Source organism: Oncorhynchus mykiss, chromosome 3 (assembly GCF_057628025.1).
Source record: "Oncorhynchus mykiss isolate SJ-2025 chromosome 3, ASM5762802v1, whole genome shotgun sequence".
NCBI lineage: Eukaryota > Metazoa > Chordata > Actinopteri > Salmoniformes > Salmonidae > Oncorhynchus > Oncorhynchus mykiss.
This window is the reverse complement of record NC_143024.1, coordinates 18,057,501-18,083,330: the sequence shown is the minus strand read 5'-3', so window position 1 is coordinate 18,083,330 and position 25,830 is coordinate 18,057,501. Positions and strand designations below refer to the sequence as shown.

At 45.0% G+C, this 25,830-nt stretch overlaps 1 protein-coding gene across 5 annotated transcripts in view; it reads right to left on the bottom strand.

The window, feature by feature from the left end:
• LOC110508266 (disintegrin and metalloproteinase domain-containing protein 22) overlaps positions 1 to 25,830 on the bottom strand; it is an 89,768-nt gene that overhangs the window by 25,753 nt on the left and 38,185 nt on the right. For all 5 annotated transcript variants that reach the window (XR_016492416.1, XR_016492417.1, XM_036967187.2 and 2 more), the window contains exons 5-6: positions 22,895 to 22,977; positions 10,611 to 10,674 (exon numbers count right to left, since the gene is read on the bottom strand). Coding sequence is in view for 3 of the 5 variants with exons in the window: in XM_036967187.2 (XP_036823082.2) it covers positions 10,611 to 10,674; positions 22,895 to 22,977 (147 nt within the window). In the remaining 2 variants the exon portion in view is untranslated. The remainder of the gene's footprint in view (positions 1 to 10,610; positions 10,675 to 22,894; positions 22,978 to 25,830) is intronic.

The following is a 25,830-nucleotide window of genomic DNA, read 5'->3' as shown; positions in this document are numbered from 1 at the left end:
ATGTATTAGTTGGAGTCATTTAGCCGGCTGGCCTGGTGTGCTGTGATTTGAACTGGGTGAACCTGTTCAGCCAAAAGGCTGAGAGACAGAGAGGGCTGGTTGAGATGGAGCTGGGTTTATCTGGCAGGCAGATTGGATTACAAGCAGCAGGGTAATGGGTTGTTTCCGGTCCTCAGGGTTAGTGCTGTGTCAGCTGGTTATAGCTCCACTTTGGCACTTTATTGATCAGTCAGAGTAGTGATTAATGGGCTGTAAGGTCTGTTCACCAACAGTATCCTCGCCTTCATCTGCACTGATAAGTAGGGCTGGGTAGGTCCCTGTAACTCGCCCAATGAGTTGCTAATTGAAAGACGGATGGAAATGAGACATTTTGTGGCCTTCGGGAAAAGAAAGTGCATTTTAAAGCATTTATTTTAAAAATCCTTTACGGGCTAATAGGCTATGATTCGTACATATTTCAGGGAGCAGTGTTGGTTGCTGGTCCATCCTAATTACACAGTCAGCGACACATAGTGACACAGTACATGGAAATATATGGCCTAGAAAAACCTGACAGCACTTTTTAATTTTCAGTTTTTCTCACCAGGTCAGTTTGTTATTATTGTTTGATTCAGAGATGGTGATGACAGCATGCTGCCTCGCCTCGAGACAGATAGACAAACTGTCTGTCTGCCTGTCTGACACACACACACAGAAAGCCTTGTCTGACCCCAGGAAGTCCGCTGTCACATGTTGGAGTGACAGACGCGACTGACAGAGTGGACCGTGAGCGTTAGCAACCCGCTGAGAGGCTAGCTGTCACCGAAGACTGAGGAGACCAAAGGATTTTTGACACTGTAAGGTCCACTAAGAACTGTTCCCTGGCTACACTCTGAACCAAGACAGACATATTGTTCTGGTAACCCTGGCTACACTCTGAACCAAGACAGACATATTGTTCTGGTAACCCTGGCTACACTCTGAACCAAGACATATTGTTCTGGTTACCCTGGCTACACTCTGAACCAAGACATACATATTGTTCTGGTAACCCTGGCTACACTCTGAACCAAGACAGACATATTGTTCTGGTAACCCTGGCTACACTCTGAACCAAGACATACATATTGTTCTGGTAACCCTGGCTACACTCTGAACCAAGACAGACATATTGTTCTGGTAACCCTGGCTACACTCTGAACCAAGACATATTGTTCTGGTTACACTGGCTACACTCTGAACCAAGACAGACATATTGTTCTGGTAACCCTGGCTACACTGAACCAAGACAGACATATTGTTCTGGTTACCCTGGCTACACTCTGAACAAAGACAGACATATTGTTCTTGTAACCCTGGCTACACTCTGAACCAAGACATATTGTTCTGGTTACCCTGGCTACACTCTGAACCAAGACAGACATATTGTTCTGGTAACCCTGGCTACTCTCTGAACCAAGACAGACATATTGTTCTGGTAACCCTGGCTACTCTCTGAACCAAGACAGACATATTGTTCTGGTAACCCTGGCTACTCTCTGAACCAAGACAGACATATTGTTCTGGTAACCCTGGCTACTCTCTGAACCAAGACAGACATATTGTTCTGGTAACCCTGGCTACTCTCTGAACCAAGACAGACATATTGTTCTGGTAACCCTGGCTACACTCTGAACCAAGACAGACATATTGTTCTGGTAACCCTGGCTACACTCTGAACCAAGACAGAAATATTGTTCTGGTTACCCTGGCTACACTCTGAACCAAGACAGACATATTGTTCTGGTAACCCTGGCTACACTCTTCTGAACCAAGACAGACATATTGTTCTGGTAACCCTGGATACACTCTGAACCAAGACAGACATATTGTTCTGGTAACCCTGGATACACTCTGAACCAAGACAGACATATTGTTCTGGTAACCCTGGATACACTCTGAACCAAGACAGACATATTGTTCTGGTAACCCTGGCTACACTCTGAACCAAGACATATTGTTCTGGTTACCCTGGCTACACTCTGAACCAAGACAGACTGGCTACACTCTGAACCAAGACAGAAATATTGTTCTGGTTACCCTGGCTACACTCTGAACCAAGACAGACATATTGTTCTGGAAACCCTGGCTACACTCTGAACCAAGACAGACATATTGTTCTGGTAACCTTGGCTACACTCTGAACCAATACAGACATATTGTTCTGGTAACCCTGACTACACTCTGAACCAAGACAGACATATTGTTCTGGTAACCCTGGCTACACTCTGAACCAAGACAGACATATTGTTCTGGAAACCCTGGATACACTCTGAACCAAGACAGACATATTGTTCTGGTAACCCTGGATACACTCTGAACCAAGACAGACTGGCTACACTCTGAACCAAGACAGAAATATTGTTCTGGTTACCCTGGCTACACTCTGAACCAAGACAGACATATTGTTCTGGAAACCCTGGCTACACTCTGAACCAAGACAGACATATTGTTCTGGTTACCCTGGCTACACTCTGAACCAAGACAGACATATTGTTCTGGTAACCCTGGCTACACTCTGAACCAAGACAGACATATTGTTCTGGTTACCCTGGCTACACTCTGAACCAAGACAGACATATTGTTCTGGTAACCCTGGCTACACTCTGAACCAAGACAGACATATTGTTCTGGTAACCCTGGCTACACTCTGAACCAAGACATATTGTTCTGGTTACCCTGGCTACACTCTGAACCAAGACAGACATATTGTTCTGGTAACCCTGGCTACACTCTTCTGAACCAAGACAGACATATTGTTCTGGTAACCCTGACTACACTCTGAACCAAGACATAAATATTGTTCTGGTAAGCCTGACTACACTCTGAACCAAGACAGACATATTGTTCTGGTAACCCTGGCTACACTCTGAACCAAGACAGACATATTGTTCTGGAAACCCTGGCTACACTCTGAACCAAGACAGACATATTGTTCTGGTAACCCTGGCTACACTCTGAACCAAGACAGACATATTGTTCTGGTAACCCTGGCTACACTCTTCTGGACCAAGACAGACATATTGTTCTGGTAACCCTGGCTACACTCTTCTGGACCAAGACAGACATATTGTTCTGGTAAGGACTGAAGCAGCATGAAGAGCAGAGACAAGACTATAGATCACATTCTGATAGCAAAGACAATGACGAGTTGAGAGTATGTTTCTTCCAACCTGAGGGAGTTAGTTCCTGCCACTGATAACATGGTGTTTCCTTTAGGAACTGGGACTGAATAGAACACTGTGTAATAACAGTATGAACAAACTACACCAGTACTATTTAAATGGGCTTGAACCAGCAACCATGCTCTGAAGGTCTGCCATAAAGGTCCAGACCTGTTGGGAGCACTCACACGCAGGGAGGCCTAAACCAACTCAGCCTTTGTCCATAGAGAACAGCTTCCTCCACATCAGTGCAGGCAGAAACAACCAGGCAGTGAGCTAACTCTATCATCATATACAGTCTTTGATGAGTGAGCTCTCTCCATTGTGTTACAGTCTTTGATGTGTGTCACAAAACCCCCTAAGGACAGACACCATCTCTCATCATCACACAGACAGTTCTCACACCAACCAGTACTCTGTTTAATCTCACTCTTTCATGTTGCCAATGTGATTAGTGGTAGATCGCAAACCTAAATGCTGCAGGTCATGTCAATGTGATGGTAGATTTCTATACAGAACAGAACTGACAGTTTAATCTGTATCATGTCTGTTCTTTATTATTCTGTTTCATGATACATACACTGCTCAAAAAAATAAAGGGAACACTTAAACAACACAATGTAACTCCAAGTCAATCACACTTCTGTGAAATCAAACTGTCCACTTAGGAAGCAACACTGATTGACAATAAATTTCACATGCTGTTGTGCAAATGGAATAGACAACAGGTGGAAATTATAGGCAATTAGCAAGACATCCCCAATAAAGGAGTGGTTCTGCACGTGGTGACCACAGACCACTTCTCAGTTCCTATGCTTCCTGGCTGATGTTTTGGTCACTTTTGAATGCTGGCGGAGCTTTCACTCTAGTGGTAGCATGAGATGGAGTCTACAACCCACACAAGTGGCTCAGGTAGTGCAGCTCATCCAGGATGGCACATCAATGCGAGCTGTGGCAAGAAGGTTTGCTGTGTCTGTCAGCGTAGTGTCCAGAGCATGGAGGTGCTACCAGGAGACAGGCCAGTACATCAGGAGACGTGGAGGAGGCCGTAGGAGGGACGTTTGGCATTTGCCAGAGAACACCAAGATTGGCAATTGCCACTGGCGCCCTGTACTCTTCACAGATGAAAGCAGGTTCACACTGAGCACATGTGACAGACGTGACAGAGTCTGGAGACGCCGTAGAGAACGTTCTGCTGCCTGCAACAGCCTCCAGCATGACCGGTTTGGCGGTGGGTCAGTCATGGTGTGGGGTGGCATTTCTTTGGGGGGCCACACAGCCCTCCATGTGCTCGCCAGAGGTAGCCTGACTGCCATTAGGTACCGAGGTGAGATCCTCAGACCCCTTGTGAGACCATATGCTGGTGCGGTTGGCCCTGGGTTCCTCCTAATGCAAGACAATGCTAGACCTCATGTGGCTGCTGGAGTGTGTCAGCAGTTCTTGCAAGAGGAAGGCATTGATGCTATGGACTGGCCCGCCCGCTCCCCAGACCTGAATCCAATTGAGCAAATCTGGGACATTATGTCTCGCTCCATCCACCAACGCCATGTTGCACCACAGACTGTCCAGGAGTTGGTGGATGCTTTAGTCCAGGTCTGGGAGGAGATCCCTCAGGAGACCATCCGCCACCTCATCAGGAGCATGCCCAGGCGTTGTAGGGAGGTCATACAGGCACGTGGAGGCCACACACTCTACTGAGCCTCATTTTGACTTGTTTTAAGGACATTACATCAAAGTTGGATCAGCCTGTAGTGTGGTTTTCCACTTTAATTTTGAGTGTGACTCCAAATCCAGACCTTCACGGGTTGATAAATTTGATTTCCATTAATAGTTTTGTGTGATTTTGTTGTCAGCACATTCAACTATGTAAAGAAAAAAGTATTTAATAAGAATATTTCATTCATTCAGATCTAGGATGTGTTATTTTAGTGTTCCCTTTATTTTTTTGAGCAGTGTATTAATATGCAGTTTCATTTCAGAATATGTGAGCTATGTAGAATAATGTTTTGTACACATGAATATGCTGGTTCATGTTTGGACTTTGTTAAGAAACAGTCATCTCAAATGAATCCCGTATAATGTTCTCTTGTCCAATTGTCTTTGTTTCCTGATGAATCCCTTTTTGGTAAGGTAGGATAGCAGTTTGGGGGGACAACTGCCTACAAACACACACATACACAGGCAGCCACGGGGTGTGTGTCGTGAGTAGGATTAAGGTCTCACACAGATGGGCTCAGATGTCCTTGGACAAAAGAACAGGGCGTGGCCTGGGTTGATGGGGGAGACCGTATCTCAGATGAATTAATATAGAGTGGGGGGTGGGGGGGGCAGCACCCCTTTCATTCAGGCTTAGGAGTTCCAAGGATTTGCCCTGTGTTTGTGTGTGTGTGTGTGTGTGTGTTTGTGTTGCATCAGAGTGCATGAAGGGGGTTGGATAAAGGCCACAAAGGATCCCCCTAGTCCTCAACCCCCCTCACCACCACTACCCTCCAAGCCTGCACATTCATAGGCTACCCCCCCCCCCCCGTCTTCACACCCTCCACCCTCACCACCACGTCTCCATCCAGCGCCATCCCCCACACCTCCCCAACCAGCCCTGGCCCCAGCACAGCCTGTGGGACTGGGTAGTCTGGGAAGTCCTGGGTACAGAGAGGGAATCCACTGAGTATCCCCATTGAGATGACTGGTTCTTTGTAAGCCAGCCAATCCACCATCCAGGAAGGTCTGTTTTTGGAATGTTACATTCTGTGATGCTGATCACCAAGACCTTTCTATGTGCTCTGAGTACTAACAGCCCACAGATGTACACAATCCAGACAGACACCCTTACGGTGCACCCATGAAGTATCACAAGGGAGAAACAACCATGTCTATACATTCTGTTAATCATATTTCTATGCAAAGGAGAGGAGTGCCCAAACATGGAAGCTTTAATTCACATTCCCTATAATAACATCCATATTTTATTGAGACAGGCAGTGCAGGGTGGTGCAGGTGGGGGCAGGGCAGGGGGTGGCACAACCCAGACATATGGTGTTCTGTACAAAGACAACTCAGCATAAACTCCCTCCTACACACACACAAACAAACACACACACACACAAACACACAGATTTTGCTACAGCAGCAGCATCTTGCAGAGAACCGATCCCAGAATCCCAGTCCCAACATCCTGCCCACATAGAGCCATGTTAGTCAGCCTCTTGGCTCCCTTCCTGCTGCCTGGTTCCTCTTGGCTCCCTTCCTGCTGCCTGGCTCCATGGTTCTGGTTCCGCATGGCTCCCTTCCATCTGCCTGGCTCCCTGGTTCTGGTCCCTCTTGGCTCCCTTCCTACTGGCTGGCTCCCTGGTTCTGGCTCCTCTTGGCTGCCTTCCTACTGGCTGGCTCCCTGCTTCTGGTTACTTTTGGCTCCCTGGTTCTGGCTCCTCTAGACTGCCTTCCTACTGGCTGGCTCCCTGCTTCTGGTAAGTCTTGGCTCCCTTCCTGCTGCCTGGCTCCCTAGTTCTGGCTCCTCTTGGCTGCCTTCCTACTGCCTGGCTCCCTGGTTCTGGTCCCCCTTAGCTGCCTTCCTGCTGCCTGGTTCCTCTTGGCTGCCTTCCTGCTGCCTGGCTTGGTGGTTCTGTCCAGGCTGAAGGAGGGCAGATGGATTAGCCATATGGCAGACAGGAGTTATGCCGCCACACACACACACACCCCCAAACTGCCATGCCGTAAAAGTCACATCCAACCGGATCATATCACCGGATCAGCCAGGCGTCAGCTTGGAAGCTGTTTGTTCGCTTGCTATTTGTGTGAACACGTCTAGGTTTCAGATGTGTCTGGGTCTACCATTATTTTGTGAAGAGCTCTGTAAACTAGATTGTCTGACAGTTGTGTAAATACTTTATTCTAAAACAGACTGGCTGACAGACAGGCACACAGAGAGAGCTGTGGGGTATGTTTACCTAACACTACTGCCTGAGAGCATCTGAGAATACACACACGCACACACACACACACACACACACACACACACACACTGAAGCAGGGTGAAGGGGAACGCAAAAAAAACCCAGCAGGCATCTGTGTGTCTGTGTGACAAGCCTCTTAGAATGAACTGCACACCAAGCAGGCTGTCAGAGAGAGAGAGAGAGAGAGAGTAGCCCCAAGAAGGCAGGCGTATCAGCAGCTCTAAGCCCAGAAACTGACGGCCAACACTGGGCTTGACAGCAGCACAGCATGGCCTTTTCCTGGAGCCAGGATGCTAATGACTAACAACTTATAGATGCCACACTGTGTGTGTGTGTGTCGAGCAGAGCGCTGCAGAGATTTTCTGAGTTAAGAGATCTTGGAGTGCAATTTTCCCTCGTTCTCCCACTCACTCCCTTGCTTCAATAATCCTGTTCCTCCAGGAAGACTACAGAGGAATGACAGAGGGATAAAAGGAGAGGAAGATAGGGAGGGAAGGATGAAGGAGGCTGCTAAAACAGATGCCACAAAGCCACAGGCTCCCAGTGTTGTTCATTTCTGTTTCTCTCTCACCCCCTCATTCTCCCTCACTCCCACTGTCTCTGTCTATTCCTCTCCCTCTCCCTCACTCCCACTGTCTCTGTCTATTCCTCTCCCTCACTCCCACTGTCTCTGTCCATTCCTTTCTCCCTCTCCCTCACTCCCACTGTCTCTGTCTATTCCACTCCCTCACTCCCATTGTCTCTGTCCATTCCTCTCTCCCTCACTCCCACTGTCTCATGTCCATTCCTCTCTCCCTCATTCCCACTCTCTCTGTTCATTATTTTCTCCCTCACTCCCACTGTCTCTGTCCATTCCTCTCTCCCTCACTCCCACTGTCTTTATCCATTCCTCTCTCCCTTTTTCTCTATTCTTCCCTCCTTCTCCCTGACTCATTTCACGTCCTTCTTCTCATTTTACACTCTCCTCTCTCTCCCCTCTCCTCTCTCTCTCTCTCTCTCTCCCCTCTCCTCTCTCTCTCTCTCCTCTCTCTCCTCTCTCCTCTCTCTCCCCTCCCCTCTCTCTCTCTCTCTCCTCTCTCTCTCTCTCTCTCTCTCTCTCTCTCTCCCCTCTCCTCTCTCTCTCTGCCCTCTCCCCCCTCTCCTCTCTCCTCTCTCCTCTCTTCTCTCCACCATAAGGTGGTAAACCTGTCAGATGGATATGCATTTTAAGAAGGCGGCTCTATATGACTGAAAAACATACACACACAAACCCGCACGGGCACTTGTGCTCGCTCACACACACACAAATACAGACACACGCACACACACACTCATACAGTGGGGCAAAAAAAATATTTAGTCAGCCACCAATTGTGCAAGTTCTCCCACTTAAAAAGATGAGAGAGGCCTGTAATTTCCATCATAGGTACACTTCAACTATGACAGACAAAATGAGGGAAAAAAAATCCAGAAAATCACATTGTAGGATTTTTTTATGAATTTATTTGCAAATTATGGTGGAAAATAAGTATTTTGTCAATAACAAAAGTTTATCTCAATACTTTGTTATATACCCTTTGTTGGCAATGACAGAGGTCAAACGTTTTCTGTAAGTCTTCACAAGGTTTTCACACACTGTTGCTGGTATTTTGGCCCATTCCTCCATGCAGATCTCTTCTAGAGCAGTGATGTTTTGGGGCTGTTGCTGGGCAACACAGACTTTCAACTGGCTAGGCCACTCCAGGACCTTGAAATGCTTCTTACGAAGCCACTCCTTCGTTGCCCGGGCGGTGTGTTTGGGATCATTGTCATGCTGAAAGACCCAGTCACGTTTCATCTTCAATGCCCTTGCTGATGGAAGGAGGTTTTCACTCAAAATCTCACGATACATGGCCCCATTCATTCTTTCCTTGACATGGATCAGTCGTCCTGGTCCCTTTGCAGAAAAACAGCGCCAAAGCATGATGTTTCCACCCCCATGCTTCACAGTAGGTATGGTGTTCTTTGGATGCAATTCAGCATTCTTTGTCCTCCAAACATGACGAGTTGAGTTGTTACCAAAAAGTTATATTTTGGTTTCATCTGACCATATGACATTCTCCCAATCTTCTTCTGGATCATCCAAATGCTCTCTAGCAAACTTCAGACGGGTCTGGACATGTACTGGCTTAAGCAGGGGGACACGTCTGGCACTGCAGGATTTGAGTCCCTGGTGGCGTAGTGTGTTACTGATGGTAGGCTTTGTTACTTTGGTCCCAGCTCTCTGCAGGTCATTCACTAGGTCCCCCCGTGTGGTTCTGGGATTTTTGCTCACCGTTCTTGTGATCATTTTGACCCCACGGGGTGAGATCTTGCGTGGAGCCCCAGATCGAGGGAGATTATCAGTGGTCTTGTATGTCTTCCATTTCCTAATAATTGTTCCCACAGTTGATTTCTTCAAACCAAGCTGCTTACCTATTGCAGATTCAGTCTTCCCAGTCTTCCCATTCAGTCTTTTGTTTCTGGTGTCCTTTGACAGCTCTTTGGTCTTGGCCATAGTGGAGTTTGGAGTGTGACTGTTTGAGGTTGTGGACAGGTGTCTTTTATACTGATAACAAGTTCAAACAGGTGCCATTAATACAGGTAACGAGTGGAGGACAGAGGAGCCTCTTAAAGAAGAAGTTACAGGTCTGTGAGAGCCAGAAATCTTGCTTGTTTGTAGGTGACCAAATACTTATTTTCCACCATAATTTGCAAATAAATTCATAAAAAATCTTACAATGTGATTTTCTGGATTTTTTTTCTAAATTTGTCTGTCATAGTTGAAGTGTACCTATGATGAAAATTACAGGCCTCTCTCATCTTTTTAAGTGGGAGAACTTGCACAATTGGTGGCTGACTACATACATACAGAAACACACAAATACAGACACACGCACACACACACACATACGACACACACGCACACACATACAGACACACCATTATTGATTTATATATTTCTGCCAAGATGCATTTTTAAATTGATAGTTGTTGGCTCAATGACTGGATGTCTATGGGAACAGCTAGCATCTCATTGCGCTAACGCTAGTAGTAATTCATCCCCCCTACCCTTGCCGCCACGGCTGAAAATAATCCTAGGAGAAACACTGCACACAAACTAATATACCTTCTTCCCTTCCTGATTACCTCCACCCTAAACACAGACACAGAAGATAAAGTGTCCCTCACATCAACACATCAGAATCAGAGCTTGGTCTTTTCTCTCAGGGCGACAGATGCTGCTTTAAACCATCAGCTCTCTCTCATAAATACTGTATCCAGGCTGTACTCTGCGATGCTTCGTGCCTAAGAACAAGGGTAGTCTGCTTTGTGATCTGCATTCACGGTCTGGTCTGCAAGAGCTTCTAGTCCCATTCAGTCCAGACGACTACTATTACACAGTGTGTGTGAGTGTGTACGTGAGTGCGTGCGCATGTGTGAATGGATGGCCAAGGCCAGGCTTAGCCGAGGTACTCACGCTGATGTGGTCCTTTCCTCCAGGCTCGATCATGTAGGTGTGATTCCCATCAAAGAACATCCCACTGACAGAGAGAGAGAAAAAGAGAGATCAATATGACCGCCAGCCATTGCAGATGTAAACAAGATGGATGCCAGCACTCTCTCTCTTCTCTACAGTAACTGATGAGGACGGTGTGTGTCTGTAACGGCACTAAGAGGGATAGGTGTCTATGGATGGTTTATACTGGTACATGTCTATGGATGGTTTATACTGGTACATGTTTATACTGGTACATGTATATGGATGGTTTATACTGGTACATGTCTATGGATGGTTTATACTGGTACATGTCTATGGATGGTTTATACTGGTACATGTCTATGGATGGTTTATACTGGTACATGTCTATGGATGGTTTATACTGGTACATGTATATGGATGGTTTATACTGGTACATGTCTATGGATGTTTTATACTGGTACATGTCTATGGGTGGTTTATACGGGTACATGTCTATGGGTGGTTTATACGGGTACATGTCTATGGGTGGTTTATACTGGTGCATGTCTATGGGTGGTTTATACTGGTACATGTTTATACTGGTACATGTCAGGACATAAAAACACTGCAGGTCTGTTGTAAATGAGCCTCCTCTCCATAACTAACACTACTAACACTAGTAACCAACACTACTTACACTTGTAAAGAACACTACTAAGCAACACTAATAACTAACATTACAAACACTACTAACCAACACTACTAACCAACACTACTAACACTGCTAACCAACACTACTAACACGACTAACCAACACTACAAACCAACACTACCACTAGTAACTAACACTAGTAACACTACTAGCCAACACTACTAACCAACACTACTAACCAACACTACTAACACTAGTAACCAACACTTCTAACCAACACTACTAACCAACACTACTAACACTAGTAACCAACACTTCTAACCAACACTACTAACCTACACTACTAACACTAGTAACCAACACTTCTAACCAACACTAGTAACTAACACTAGTAACACTACTAGCCAACACTACTAACCAACACTACTAACCAACACTACTAACACTAGTAACCAACACTTCTAACCAACACTACTAACCAACACTACTAACACTAGTAACCAACACTTCTAACCAACACTACTAACCTACACTACTAACACTAGTAACCAACACTTCTAACCAACACTACTAACCAACACTACTAACACTAGTAACCAACACTTCTAACCAACACTACTAACCAACACTACTAACCAACACTATTAACACTAGTAACCAACACTTCTAACCAACACTACTAACCAACACTACTAACACTAGTAACCAACAGTACTAACCAACAGTACTAACCAACACTACTAACCAACACTACTAACACTAGTAGCCAACACTTCTAACCAGCACTACTAACCAACACTACGAACACTAGTAACCAACACTTCTAACTAACACTACACAATTAGGATCACCACTTTATTTTAAGAATGTGAAATGTCAGAATAATAGTAGAGAGATTTTTGCTTTTATTTCTTTCATCACATTCCCAGTGGGTCAGACGTTTACATACACTCAATTAGTATTTGGTAGCATTGCCTTTAAATGATTGAACTTGGCTCAAACGTGTCGGGTAGCCTTCCACAAGCTTCCCACAATAAGTTGGGTGAATTTTGAACCATTCCTCCTGACATAGCTGGTGTAACTGAGTCAGGTTTGTAGGCCTCCTTGCTCGCACGCACTTTTTCAGTTCTGCCCACAAATGTTCTATAGGATTGAGGTCAGGGCTTTGTGATGGCTGCTCCAATACCTTGCCTTTGTTGTCCTTAAGCCATTTTGCCACAACTTTGGAAAAATGCTTGGGGTCAATGTCCATTTGGAAGACCCATTTGCCACCAAGCTTTAACTTCCTGACTGATGTCTTGAGATGTTGCTTCAATATATTCACATAATTTCCCTCCTCATGATGACATCTATTTTGTGAAGCGCACCAGTCCCTCCTGTAGCAAAGCACAACCACAACATAATGCTGCCACCCCCGTGCTTCACGGTTGGGATGGTGTTCTTCGGCTTGCAAGCCTCCCCTTTTTCCTCCAAACATAACGATGGTCATGATGGCCAAACAGTTATATTTTTGTTTCATCAGACCAGAGGACATTTCTCCAAAAAGTACGATCTTTGTCCCTATGTGCAGTTGCAAACCGTAGTCTGGCTTTTTTATGGCAGTTTTGGAGCAGTGGCTTCTTCCTTGCTGAGCGGCCTTTCAGGTTATGTCGATATAGGACTCGTTTTACTGTGCATATAGATACTTGTGTACCTGTTTCCTTCAGCATCTTCACAAGGTCCTTTTCTGTTGTTGTGGGATTGATTTGCACTTTTCGCACCAAAGTACGCTCATCTCTAGGAGACAGAATGTGTCTCCTTCCTGAGCGGTATGACGGCTGTGTGGTCCCATGGTGTTTATACTTGAGTACTATTTTTTGTACAGATGAACGTGGTACCTTCAGGCGTTTGGAAATTGCTCCCAAGGATGAACCAGACTTGTGGAGGTCTACAATTATTTTTCTGAGGTCTTGGCTGATTTATTTGGATTTTCCCATAATGTCAAGCAAATAGACAATGAGTTTGACGGTAGGCCTTGAAATACATCCACAGGTACACCTCCAATTGACTCAAATTATGTCAATTAGCCTATCAGAAGCTTCTAAAGCCATGACATCATTTTCTGGAATTTTCCAAGCTGTTTAAAGGCACAGTCAACTTAGTGTATGTAAACTTCTGACCCACTGGAATTGTGATACAATGAAATATAAGTGAAATAATCTGTCGTTAAACAATTGTTGGAAAAATTACTTGTGTCATGCGCAAAGTAGATGTCCTAACCGTCTTGGCAAAACTATAGTTTGTTAACAAGAAATTTGTGGAGTGGTTGAAAAACTAGTTTTAATGACTCCAACCAAAGTGTATGTAAACTTCCGACTTCAACTGTATGTATGTATGTATGTATGTATGTATGTATGTATGTATGTATGTATATTATTTTACTGCTCTAGGCATGTAATTATTGTTTGGATAACCTTATTTACTATTATGTATTGATTTTTACCTTGCTTTTCTTTCACTCTTTATGCGATGCATAATGCAGAGAACACCGGAAGAAGTATTATCATTTAATTACCACAGTAAATTATTGTAATGTTTGTTTATGTGTCAATTAATCCCATAAGGGATGAGTTGTCAATTGGCAATTTGACACGAAAATAAAATGTAAGTCATTCATTTCATTCATTAACTAACACTATTAACCAACACTACTAACAATATTAACCAAAACAATTAACCAACACTACTAACCAACACTACTAACCAACACTAGCCTTAACCACCACCTTTAGGCCTTTCTCCATCAAGGAAAACAGTCAGTAATATTGTCTTGGTTCGGGCAGTTCAAATATAGACCATAAAATGGTGCAATCTGCAATGACTGGATATTGATATACGATATAGAGTGTATTCTCCACTGCCTTCAACACTATCTACAATACGGTATTACTGTGAACTAGAAGGTGGATGTCTAAAACAGCAACTCTGGGTTACTACGCACGCACGCACGCACGCACGCACACACACACACACACACACACACACACACACACACACACACACACACACACACACACAGGAAGGATAGGTAAACGTCCTCTGTAGTGTCATTGCGGGCAGCAATCATCTTAAACACTCACAAAACAATTTCCCATCCAGCATATATGTGAAGGTCCCCTTGTCCCTGTAAACTAGGCTGAGGGGTGTGTGTGTGTGTGTGTGTGTGTGTGTGTGTGTGTGTGTGTGTGTGTGTGTGTGTGTGTGTGTGTGTGTGTGTGTGTGAGAGAGGGTGCGTGTGCGTGCATGCAGGCTGACATGCGACTGTGAAGCGGACATCAATTAACGTTATCAGAAGCTTTTTAGGAGATTGCTCAGGTGAAGGTGTATACTATAGGAATGAGGGTCAACATCACACACACACACCTCACATCCAGGCTGGGATGATGCTCCACATACAGAGTTCACCTTCAGCACCAACTGTCTCTGCCAGACCGTACATGCACGCACACACACACACACACACACACACACACACACACACACACACACACACACACACACACACACACACACACACACACACACACACACACACACACACACACACACATGCACACATACACACACTATCTCTGAGCGTATAGCTCTGTATATCAGACTGCTATGATGGGACTGTCACAGCCTTATTGGGAGTTCACTGACTGTATGCCTAACGCAGATGGGTCAGCACACACACACACACGCGCACGCACACACACACACACGGAAGACTAAATATCACCCAGGACAGAAGACAGATTGTCTGATCCACCATCCTGATCTCGCGAGCTTACACACAATGAGAGTGCAACGGTCAGAATGGTGGATCAGGCTAGGAGAGAGAGGGTGGTCAGGATGAAGGATCAGGATGGTGGGTTACTGTAAACAGTAACACAGTGGTCACACTGTCACAATGTGTGTTTGTAAACAGTAACACAGTGGTCACACTGTCACAATGTGTGTCTGTAAACAGTAACACAGTGGTCACACTGTCACAATGAAGTCTGTAAACAGTAACACAGTGGCCACATTGTCACAATGTGTGTCTGTAAACAGTAACACAGTGGTCACACTGTCACAATGTGTGTCTGTAAACAGTAACACAGTGGCCACATTGTCACAATGTGTGTCTGTAAACAGTAACACAGTGGTCACACTGTCACAATGTGTGTCTGTAAACAGTAACACAGTGGTCACACCGTCACAATGAAGTCTGTAAACAGTAACACAGTGGTCACACCGTCACAATGTGTGTCTGTAAACAGTAACACAGTGGTCACACCGTCACAATGTGTTTTTTCATTTTGTTTCACCATAAAGTACTACAAGAAGAACAGTCTTCTCTACTCTCATGGTGGATGGTTTAGAACAATGGTTCCCAAACTTTTTATAATCCCGTACCCCTTCAAACATTGAACCTCCAGCTACATACCCCCTCTAGCCCTTTTGCCATCATTGTAAGCCTGCCACACACACACTATACAATACATTTATTAAACATAAGACTGAGTGTGAGTTTTTGTCACAACCCGGCTCTTTGGAAGTGACAAAGAGCTCTATTATAATAATATAATAATAATCAATAATTTTGGTCTTTATTTAGCCATCTACATATAAAACCTTATTTGTTAATCAAAAATTGAGAATAACTCACCACAAGTTAATGAGAAGGGTATGCTTGAAAGGATGCACATAACTCTGCAATGTTGGGTTGTATTGGAGAGAATCTTAAATAATTTTCCACACACAGTCTGTGCCTGTATTTAGTTTTCATGCTAGTGAGGGCTGAGAATCCACTCTCACATAGGTACGTGGTTGCAAAGGGCATCAGTGTCTTGACAGCGCAATTTGCCAAGGCAAGAAACTCTGAGCGCAGCCCTAACCAGAAATCTGGTAGTGGCTTCTGATTAAATTCAATTTTCACAGAACCGCTTGTTGCAATTTTGATGAGGGTCTCTTGTTCAGATATCGGTAAGTGGACTGGAGGCAGGGCAGGAAAGGGAGAACAAATCCAGTTGTTTGTGTCGTCCGTTTTGGGAAAGTACCTGCGTAATTGCGCACCCAACTCACTCAGGTGCTTCGCTATATCACATTTGATATCGTCCGTAAGCTTGAGTTCTTTGCACACAAAGAATCATACAATGATAGAAATACCTGTGTGTTGTCCTTGTTAATGCAGACAGAAAAGAGCTCCAACTTCTTAATCATAGCCTCTATTTTGCCCGCACATTGAATATAGTTGCGAAGAGTCCCTGTAATCCTAGATTCAGATCATTCAGGCACGAAAAAACATCACCCAGATAGGCCAGTCATGTGAGAAACTCGTCATCATGCAAGTGGTCACACAAGTGAAAATTATGGTCAGTAAAGTAAACTTTAATCTCGTCTCTCAATTTAAAAAAACGTGTCAATAATTTGCCCCTTGATAACCAGCACATTTCTGTATGTTGTAAAAGTGTTACATGGTTGCTGCCCATTTCATTGCATAATGCAAAAAATACACAAGAGTTCAGGGGCCTTGCTTTAACAAAATTAACCATTTTCACTGCAGTGTCCAAAACATCTTTCGCGCTGTCAGGCATTCCCTTGGCAGCAAGAGCCTCTCGGTAGATGCTGCAGTGTACCCAAGTGGCGTTGGGGGCAACTGCTTGCACGCGCGTTACCACTCCACCATGACTCCCTGTCATGGCTTTTGCGCCATCAGTACAGATACCAACACATCTTGACCACCAAAGTCTATTTGAAGTCACAAAGCTGTCCAGTACTTAAAAAATATCCTCTCACGTTGTCATGCTTTCCAGTGGTTTGCAGAAGAGGATGTCTTCCTTAATTGACCCCCATAAACGTAACGGACATACACCAGGAGCTGTGCCAGGCCCGCCACGTCTGTTGACTCATCCAGCTGTAACGCATAGAATTCACTGGCTTGTATGCGAAGCAGTAATTGTTTCAAAGCATCTCCTGCCATGTCACTGATGCATTGCCTGTTCTAGCCACTCGGTAGCTCACCAGATAAGACGCTGCCTACTTGATGATGGCGCCGATGGAGATGGCAGCATCGCAACTAACTCTTAAGCAACGTTGCAGTATTTTGTTTGTTTATGTACTGTGTTTTATGTTATTAGCTCAGGAATTGTTTTGTGTCATTACATACAGCCGGGAAGAACTATCGGATATTAGAGCGGCGGTAACTCACCAGAACTTCCAGCATTGTGACCAGAACTACGACTTCCCTGGAGCGGATCCTTTGTTTACTCTCGCCAGAGCAATCAAACTTCTTCCAGAGGCCAACCCAAAACAACAACGGCGAAGCAGAGGTACTCGAGGCAGTCTTCTTTTCTGAGTATTTTACTCACTAATGTCCAATCTCTGGATAATAAAATTGATGAGCTCAAGGCGAGAGTTGCTTTTCAGAGGGACACTAAGGATTGTAACATACTCTGCTTCACGGAAACATAGCGAGATATACTGTCTGACTCTGTAAAGCCAGTTGGGTTCTCAGTACATCGCGCCGTCAGGAACAAACATCTCTCCAGGAAGCAGAACGGTGGAGGTATATGTTTTATGATTAACGACTTATGGTGTAACTACGATAACATACAGGAACTCAAGTCCTTCTGTTTACCCAACCTAGAATATCTCACAATTAAATGCCGACCGTACTGTCTCCCGAGATAATTTTTGTCAATAATAGCCAAAGTGGTCTATATCCCCCCCAAGCGGATACCACGACGGCCCTCAAAGAACTTCACTGGACTTTATGCAAACTGGAAAACACATATCCTGAGGCTGCATTTATTGTAGCTGGGGATTTTAACAAAGCAAATTTGAGGAAAAGGCTCCTGAAATCCTATCAACATATTGATTGCTGTACTCGCACTGCTAAAACCCTCGACCATTGCTATACTACCTTCCAGAATGCATATAAGGCCCTCCCCCGCCCTCCATTCTGTAAACCGGACCACAATTCCATCTTGCTCCTCCCCTCCTACAGGCAGAAACATAGGTATTCCTCTTGTCCAGATGGGTTAGGGCAGTGTGATTGTGATTGCGTCGTCTGTGGACCTATTGGGGCGGTAAGTAAATTGGAGTGGGTCTGGGCCGGCAGCCTTGTGAGGGTTAACACGTTTAAATGTTTTACTCACGTTGGCCACGGTGAAGGAAAGCCCACGGGTTTTGGTAGCGGGCTGTGTCAGTGGCACTGTATTGTCCTCAAAGCGAGCAAAGAAGTTGTTTAATTAGTCTGGGAGAAAGACGTTGGTGTCACGGGAGTCGTTGTCTGAAGAAGAGGAATCGGACCAAAGCGCAGAGTGGTAAGTGTTCATGCCTTTTTATTGTAACTGAACACTATAACAAAATAACAAAGAGAAATAAACGAAACCGAAACAGTCCTGTCAGGTGCAGAAAACACTAAACAGAAAATAACTACCCACAACACACATGTGGGAAAAAGCTACCTAAGTATGGTTCCCAATCAGAGACAACGATAGACAGCTGTCCCTGATTGAGAACCATACCCGGCCAAAACAAAGAAATACAAAACATAGAACAATGAACATAGAATGCCCACCCCAAATCACACCCTGACCAAACCAAAATAAAGACAATAGAGAGCTCTCTAAGGTCAGGGCGTGACAGTCGGTGTCCGTCACAGGGCTGGTTTTATTTTTGTAATCCGTGATTGACTGTAGACCCTGCCACATACGTCTCGTGTTGTGTTTGAGCCGTTGAATTGCGACTCTACTTTGTCTCTCTACTGACCGTAGCGTGTTTGATTGCCTTGTGGAGGGAATAGCTACACTGTTTGTATTCGGTCATTTTTCCGGTCGCCATGCCATGATTAAAAGTAGTGGTTTGTGCTTTCAGTTTTGCGCGAATACTGCCATCAATCCACGGTTTCTGGTTGGGGAAGGTTTTAATAGTCACCGTGGGTACAACATCACCAATGCACTTGCTATTAAACTCGCTCACCGAATCAGCGTATACATCAATGTTGTTGTCTGAACATATCCCAGTCAACGTGATCGAAGCAATCTTGAAACGTGGAATTTCTAGCCCTTGTTATTAATGGTGTCTGTTGCTTTTATACATGTCTTATTACTCGAACGTCGTAATATTCTCGCTCCAAAAACTCCCATGGCTTATTTTTCAAATTGTCATGTTTCGTTTCAAAATGTCTGAGCAAGAGTGGTTTTCTGCGAGAGAGTAACGGTTAATGTGATTGGATGTTAATTATTTGACTAGGCTACCTGTATTCGACATTGTGTTGTTATTTCACTGAACACTACATGGTTTAATTTTATTTTTGTCAGTGAAACAAGGCTACTCAGGCGAGAAAAAAACCTCACCCAAATGTATAGCCCCGTTGGAAAATATAAATTTACTGTTTGACATTTTTTTATTTAAATGTGAATTACACTTTTATTTGGCGTACCCCCGACGGCAGAGCGTACCCCCGACGGCAGAGCGTACCCCCGACGGCAGAGCGCACCCCCGACGGCAGAGCGCACCCCCGACGGCAGAGCGCACACCCGACGGCAGAGCGTACCCCCGACGGCAGAGCGTACCCCCGACGGCAGAGCGTAACCCAGTTTGGGAATATCTGGTTTAGAAGAACAGTTTTCTCTGAGTCTCATTGTGGTTTAGAATAATAGTTTTCTCTGAGTCTCATTGTGGTTTAGAAGAACAGTTTTCTCTGAGTCTCATTGTGGTTTAGAAGAACAGTTTTCTCTGAGTCACATTGTGGTTTAGAAGAACAGTTTTCTCTGAGTCTCATTGTGGTTTAGAAGAACAGTTTTCTCTGAGTCACATTGTGGTTTAGAAGAACAGTTTTCTCTGAGTCTCATTGTGGTTTAGAAGAACAGTTTTCTCTGAGTCTCATTGTGGTTTAGAAGAACAGTTTTCTCTGAGTCACATTGTGGTTCAGAAGAACAGTTTTCTCTGAGTCTCATTGTGGTTTAGAGCCTGATGGACACTGGGACAAGTACAGTGCCTTGCGAAAGTATTCGGCCCCCTTGAACTTTGCGACCTTTTGCCACATTTCAGGCTTCAAACATAAAGATATAAAACTGTATTTTTTTGTGAAGAATCAACAACAAGTGGGACACAATCATGAAGTGGAACGACATTTATTGGATATTTCAAACTTTTTTAACAAATCAAAAACTGAAAAATTGGGCGTGCAAAATTATTCAGCCGCCTTAAGTTAATACTTTGTAGCGCCACCTTTTGCTGCGATTACAGCTGTAAGTCGCTTGGGGTATGTCTCTATCAGTTTTGCACATTGAGAGACTGACATTTTTTCCCATTCCTGCTTGCAAAACAGCTCGAGCTCAGTGAGGTTGGATGGAGAGCATTTGTGAACAGCAGTTTTCAGTTCTTTCCACAGATTCTCGATTGGATTCAGGTCTGGACTTTGACTTGGCCATTCTAACACCTGGATATGTTTATTTTGAACCATTCCATTGTAGATTTTGCTTTATGTTTTGGATAATTGTCTTGGTCCTGTATTTGGCTCCATCCATCTTCCCATCAATTTTAACCATCTTCCCTGTCCCTGCTGAAGAAAAGCAGGCCCAAACCATGATGCTGCCATCACCATGTTTGACAGTGGGGATGGTGTGTTCAGGGTGTGAGCTGTGTTGCTTTTACGCCAAACATAACGTTTTGCATTGTTGCCAAAAAGTTAAATTTTGGTTTCATCTGACCAGAGCACCTTCTTCCACATGTTTGGTGTGTCTCCCAGGTGGCTTGTGGCAAACTTTAAATTACACTTTTTATGGATATCTTTAAGAAATGGCTTTCTTCTTGCCACTCTTCCATAAAGGCCAGATTTGTGCAATATACGTCTGATTGTTGTCCTATGGACAGAGTCTCCCACCTCAGCTGTAGATCTCTGCAGTTCATCCAGAGTGATCATGGGCCTCTTGGCTGCATCTCTGATCAGTCTTCTCCTTGTATGAGCTGAAAGTTTAGAGGGACGGCCAGGTCTTCGTAGATTTGCAGTGGTCTGATACTCCTTCCATTTCAATATTATCGCTTGCACAGTGCTCCTTGGGATGTTTAAAGCTTGGGAAATATTTTTGTATCCAAATCCGGCTTTAAACTTCTTCACAACAGTATCTCGGACCTGCCTGGTGTGTTCCTTGTACTTCGTGATGCTCTCTGCGCTTTTAACGGACCTCTGAGACTATCACAATGCAGGTGCATTTATACGGAGACTTGATTACAAACAGGTGGATTCTATTTATCATCATTAGTCATTTAGGTCAACATTGGATCATTCAGAGATCCTCACTGAACTTCTGGAGAGAGTTTTCTGCACTGAAAGTAAAGGGGCTGAATAATTTTGCACGCCCAATTTTTCAGTTTTTGATTTGTTAAAAAAGTTTGAAATATCCAATAAATGTCGTTCCACTTCATGATTGTGTCCCACTTGTTGTTGATTCTTCACAAAAAAATACAAAAAAAAAGTTTTATATCTTTATGTTTGAAGCCTGAAATGTGGCAAAAGGTCGCAAAGTTCAAGGGGGCCGAATACTTTCGCAAGGCACTGTACATTCAACTGAGTCCCAACCCTACTTCGGCTGTTAATATTATATTGCAGCACGACAGGGTGTGTTTGTGTGTGAAGGCAAGGCAGGATGTACATTATGGTAGAGACCTGACTCAGCATAAGAGAGAATTCATCTCTCTCTCTCTCTCTCTCTCTCTCTCTCTCTCGCTCTCTCTCGTTCTCTCTCTCTCTCATCTTGCTGAGAGATGTATATAGTATATAGTCTCTTTGACTGACACAGGTGTGTGTCACTGCAGGTGTGTGTTTCTTCTGAGTGTGTATGTGTGTTTCCTCTGCATTCAAGACGCCCGATACTGTCAGATATATCCCAATACAGTCACACACACATAAACATACATACAACACACACACCTCCCTGCAGGGCTTTCTCCAGCTGACCCATCTCTCTCTCAGAGAAAGCACTGCTTTAGAGAACAACTAAAAATACCAGCCCGAGAAACAGAGACGTCCCACAGGACAATGCTGCAGGGAGGAGAGAGAGAGAGAATGGAGAGAGAAAGACAGACAGAGAGAGAGAGACAGAGAGAGAGAGAGAGAGATGGAGAGAGCAGATGAAGAGAGAGAGAGAGAGAGAGAGAGAGGAGGGAGAGAGAGAGGATGGAGAGAGAGAGGGAGATAGAGAGAGACAGAGAAGAAAGAGAGGAAGAGGAAGAGAGGTGTTTGTGTGTGAACAGAAAGATAAATAAAGTATGACTGTATGTGTATGTTGAGCTGATTGGTAGCATCAAGCTACACAAATGGTGCTCCCTGGTGTTCAATTCAGCTCCCTGTAAGAGCCTTGGGATCAGGTCCAGGTGGGACCAACACAACATAAAGGAAACTGGCTCTGAGTGGCGGCCTTTGCGTGTCATGACTGGACCACACGCACGCACGCACATGCACGCACACACACACACAAAACAGAGAGAGAGAGAGATCAGCTAGTCTGCAATAATTATACTGGCATAATGCCTAAATGGGATAATTGCTATTTAGGCCTGAGATTGGGACACAGGGGGAAGGAAATACTGATCTGAGGAAAACACACACACACAGACACACACACAGAATACTCACTGCAGGCCGTGGCAGGTGGAGAGGGCCACGAAGGATTCAGGGATGTCCCGCACTATCCCCTGGTAATAACAATGTTCTCCTCCCTGAGAGAGAGAGAGAGAGAGAGAGAGAGAGAGAGAGAGAGATGAAGATAGAGAGATAGGGATAGATAGAGATGGAGAGAGGGATAGAAAGAGAGGGAGATAGAGAAAAGGACAGAGAGAGAGAGAGATTAACACAACTGTCAGTGACATAGAGGACAGTAACTTTAGAGCCAATCCAACCTCCTACCCAGAAACAACCAAAGATGTCAGCAATGTGTTGAAAGGTGGAGCTACTACCATCAGTTTAAACACAAATCTACTCCTTACAGATCAACACGAGTGCCTGTTTTCTTTCAGGACATGGTCATTGTCCTGACCACACAATATACACATACTTTACATACTGTACACACTGCTGCACACTCTGAAGAAAGAACGATCTATCACTGAGCATTTCGTAAGGAGATGAATCCAGAGCAATCAATCACAGAGCATTCCCCCTTAGATCCCGAGACTGAAGTAATCTATCACAGAGTATATGCTCACATAGACCAAGGGGTGTCTGTGAATACTAATACGTTCGACAGAATCAAGACTACAGGGACGTGTGTGTCTCAAATCAAAGTTTATTGGTCGCGTATACAGATTTGCAGATGTTATCTCAGGTGCACGGAAATGGTCTGGGGGCTCAACCAGGTCACATGCATCCCTGAACACATTTAATGATCTGAGAGGGAGATCTTCTCCTCCTCACTACTCCTCCTATCATCCCTCTATCCTATCTTAACCTTCCTCTTGTTTCTCTCATCAGATCATCTACTGACAGGAAGCCACAGCAATGATCGACCCCCTTGATGTCTCTCTCCCTCCCCCTCGATGTCTCTCTCTCCCTCCCCCTCAATGTCTCTTTCAATTCAATTCAATTCAATTCAAGGGCTTTATTGGCATGGGAAACATGTGTTAACATTGCCAAAGCAAGTGAGGTAGACAACATACAAAGTGAATATATAAAGGGAAAAACAACAAAAATGAACAGTAAACATTACACATACAGAGGTTTCAAAACAGTAAAGACATTACAAATGTCATATTATATATATATACAGTGTTTTAACAATGTACAAATGGTTAAAGGACACAAGATAAAATAAATAAGCATAAATGTGGGTTGTATTTACAATGGTGTGTGTTCTTCACTGGTTGCCCTTTTCTCGTGGCAACAGGTCACAAATCTTGCTGCTGTGATGGCACACTGTGGAATTTCACCCAGTAGATATGGGAGTTTTTCAAATTTGGATTTGTTTTCGAATTCTTTGTGGATCTGTGTAATCTGAGGGAAATATGTCTCTCTAATATGGTCATACATTGGGCAGGAGGTTAGGAAGTGCAGCTCAGTTTCCACCTCATTTTGTGGGCAGTGAGCACATAGCCTGTCTTCTCTTGAGAGCCATGTCTGCCTACGGCGGCCTTTCTCAATAGCAAGGCTTTCTCCCTCCCCCTCGATGTCTCTCTCTCCCTCCCCCTCGATGTGTCTCTCTCCCTCCCCCTCCATGTCTCTCTCTCCCTCCCCCTCGATGTGTCTCTCTCCCTCCCCCTCGATGTGTCTCTCTCCCTCCCCCTCAACGTGTCTCTCCCCCTCCCCCTCGATGTGTCTCTCTCCCTCCCCCTCGATGTGTCTCTCTCCCTCCCCCTCGATGTCACTCTCTCCCTCCCCCTCGATGTGTCTCTCTCCCTCCCCCTCGATGTCACTCTCTCCCTCCCCCTCGATGTGTCTCTCTCCCTCCCCCTCGATGTGTCTCTCTCCCTCCCCCTCGATGTCACTCTCTCCCTCCCCCTCGATGTGTCTCTCTCCCTCCCCCTCGATGTGTCTCTCTCCCTCCCCCTCGATGTGTCTCTCTCCCTCCCCCTCGATGTCACTCTCTCCCTCCCCCTCGATGTGTCTCTCTCCCTGCCCCTCGATGTGTCTCTCTCCCTCCCCCTCGATGTGTCTCTCTCCCTCCCCCTCAACGTGTCTCTCCCCCTCCCCCTCGATGTCTCTCTCTCCATCTCTCAGGCTTTTTTAAACCACAGAGTGCTTAGGCCCATTCTGCTGCGTTAGGCTGCATGTGCGTGTGGTACATAAAGCCATATTTATTCATATAAATTTGTATGATGTCTAAGTGCTGTCTCTTCCTGGTCTATTTCTCCTGGTCTAACTGCCATTAGACAGGAAGTCGGCCTCTCAGAGGGAAAACAGCTTTTATCACTGGATCAATTCCTGCACTACACCCTCCCCTGGGCCGAACACAGGGAGGCAGCTCTGCACTGCCCCACTGCATACCACGACTCCTTCTCTCTCTACCGGGGCGGCAGGGTGGCCTAGTGGTTAGAGCGTTGGACTAGTAACTGGAAGGTTGCAAGTTCAAACCCCCGAGCTGACAAGGTACAAATCTCTCTCTACCACGACTCCCTCTCTCTCTACCACAACACACTCTCTCTCTACCACAACACTCCCTCTCTCTACCACAACTCTCTCTACCACGACTCCAACTCTCTCCCTCTCTCTCTACCACAACACTCTCTCTCTACCACGACTCCCTCTCTCTCTACCACAACACACTCTCTCTACCGGGGTAGCCTAGTGGTTAGAGCGTTGGACTGGAAGGTTGCAAGTTCAAACCCCCGAGCTGACAAGGTGTCGTTCTGCCCCTGAACAAGGCAGTTAACCCACTGTTCCTAGACCGTCATTGTAAATAAGAATTTGTTCTTAACTGACTTGCCTAGTTAAATAAAGGTAAAATAAAAAATACCACAACACTCTCTACCGGGGCGGCAGGGTAGCCTAGTGGTTAGAGCGTTGGACTAGTAACTGGAAGGTTGCAAGTTCAAACCCCCGAGCTGACAAGGTACAAATGTGTCGTTCTGCCCCTGAAC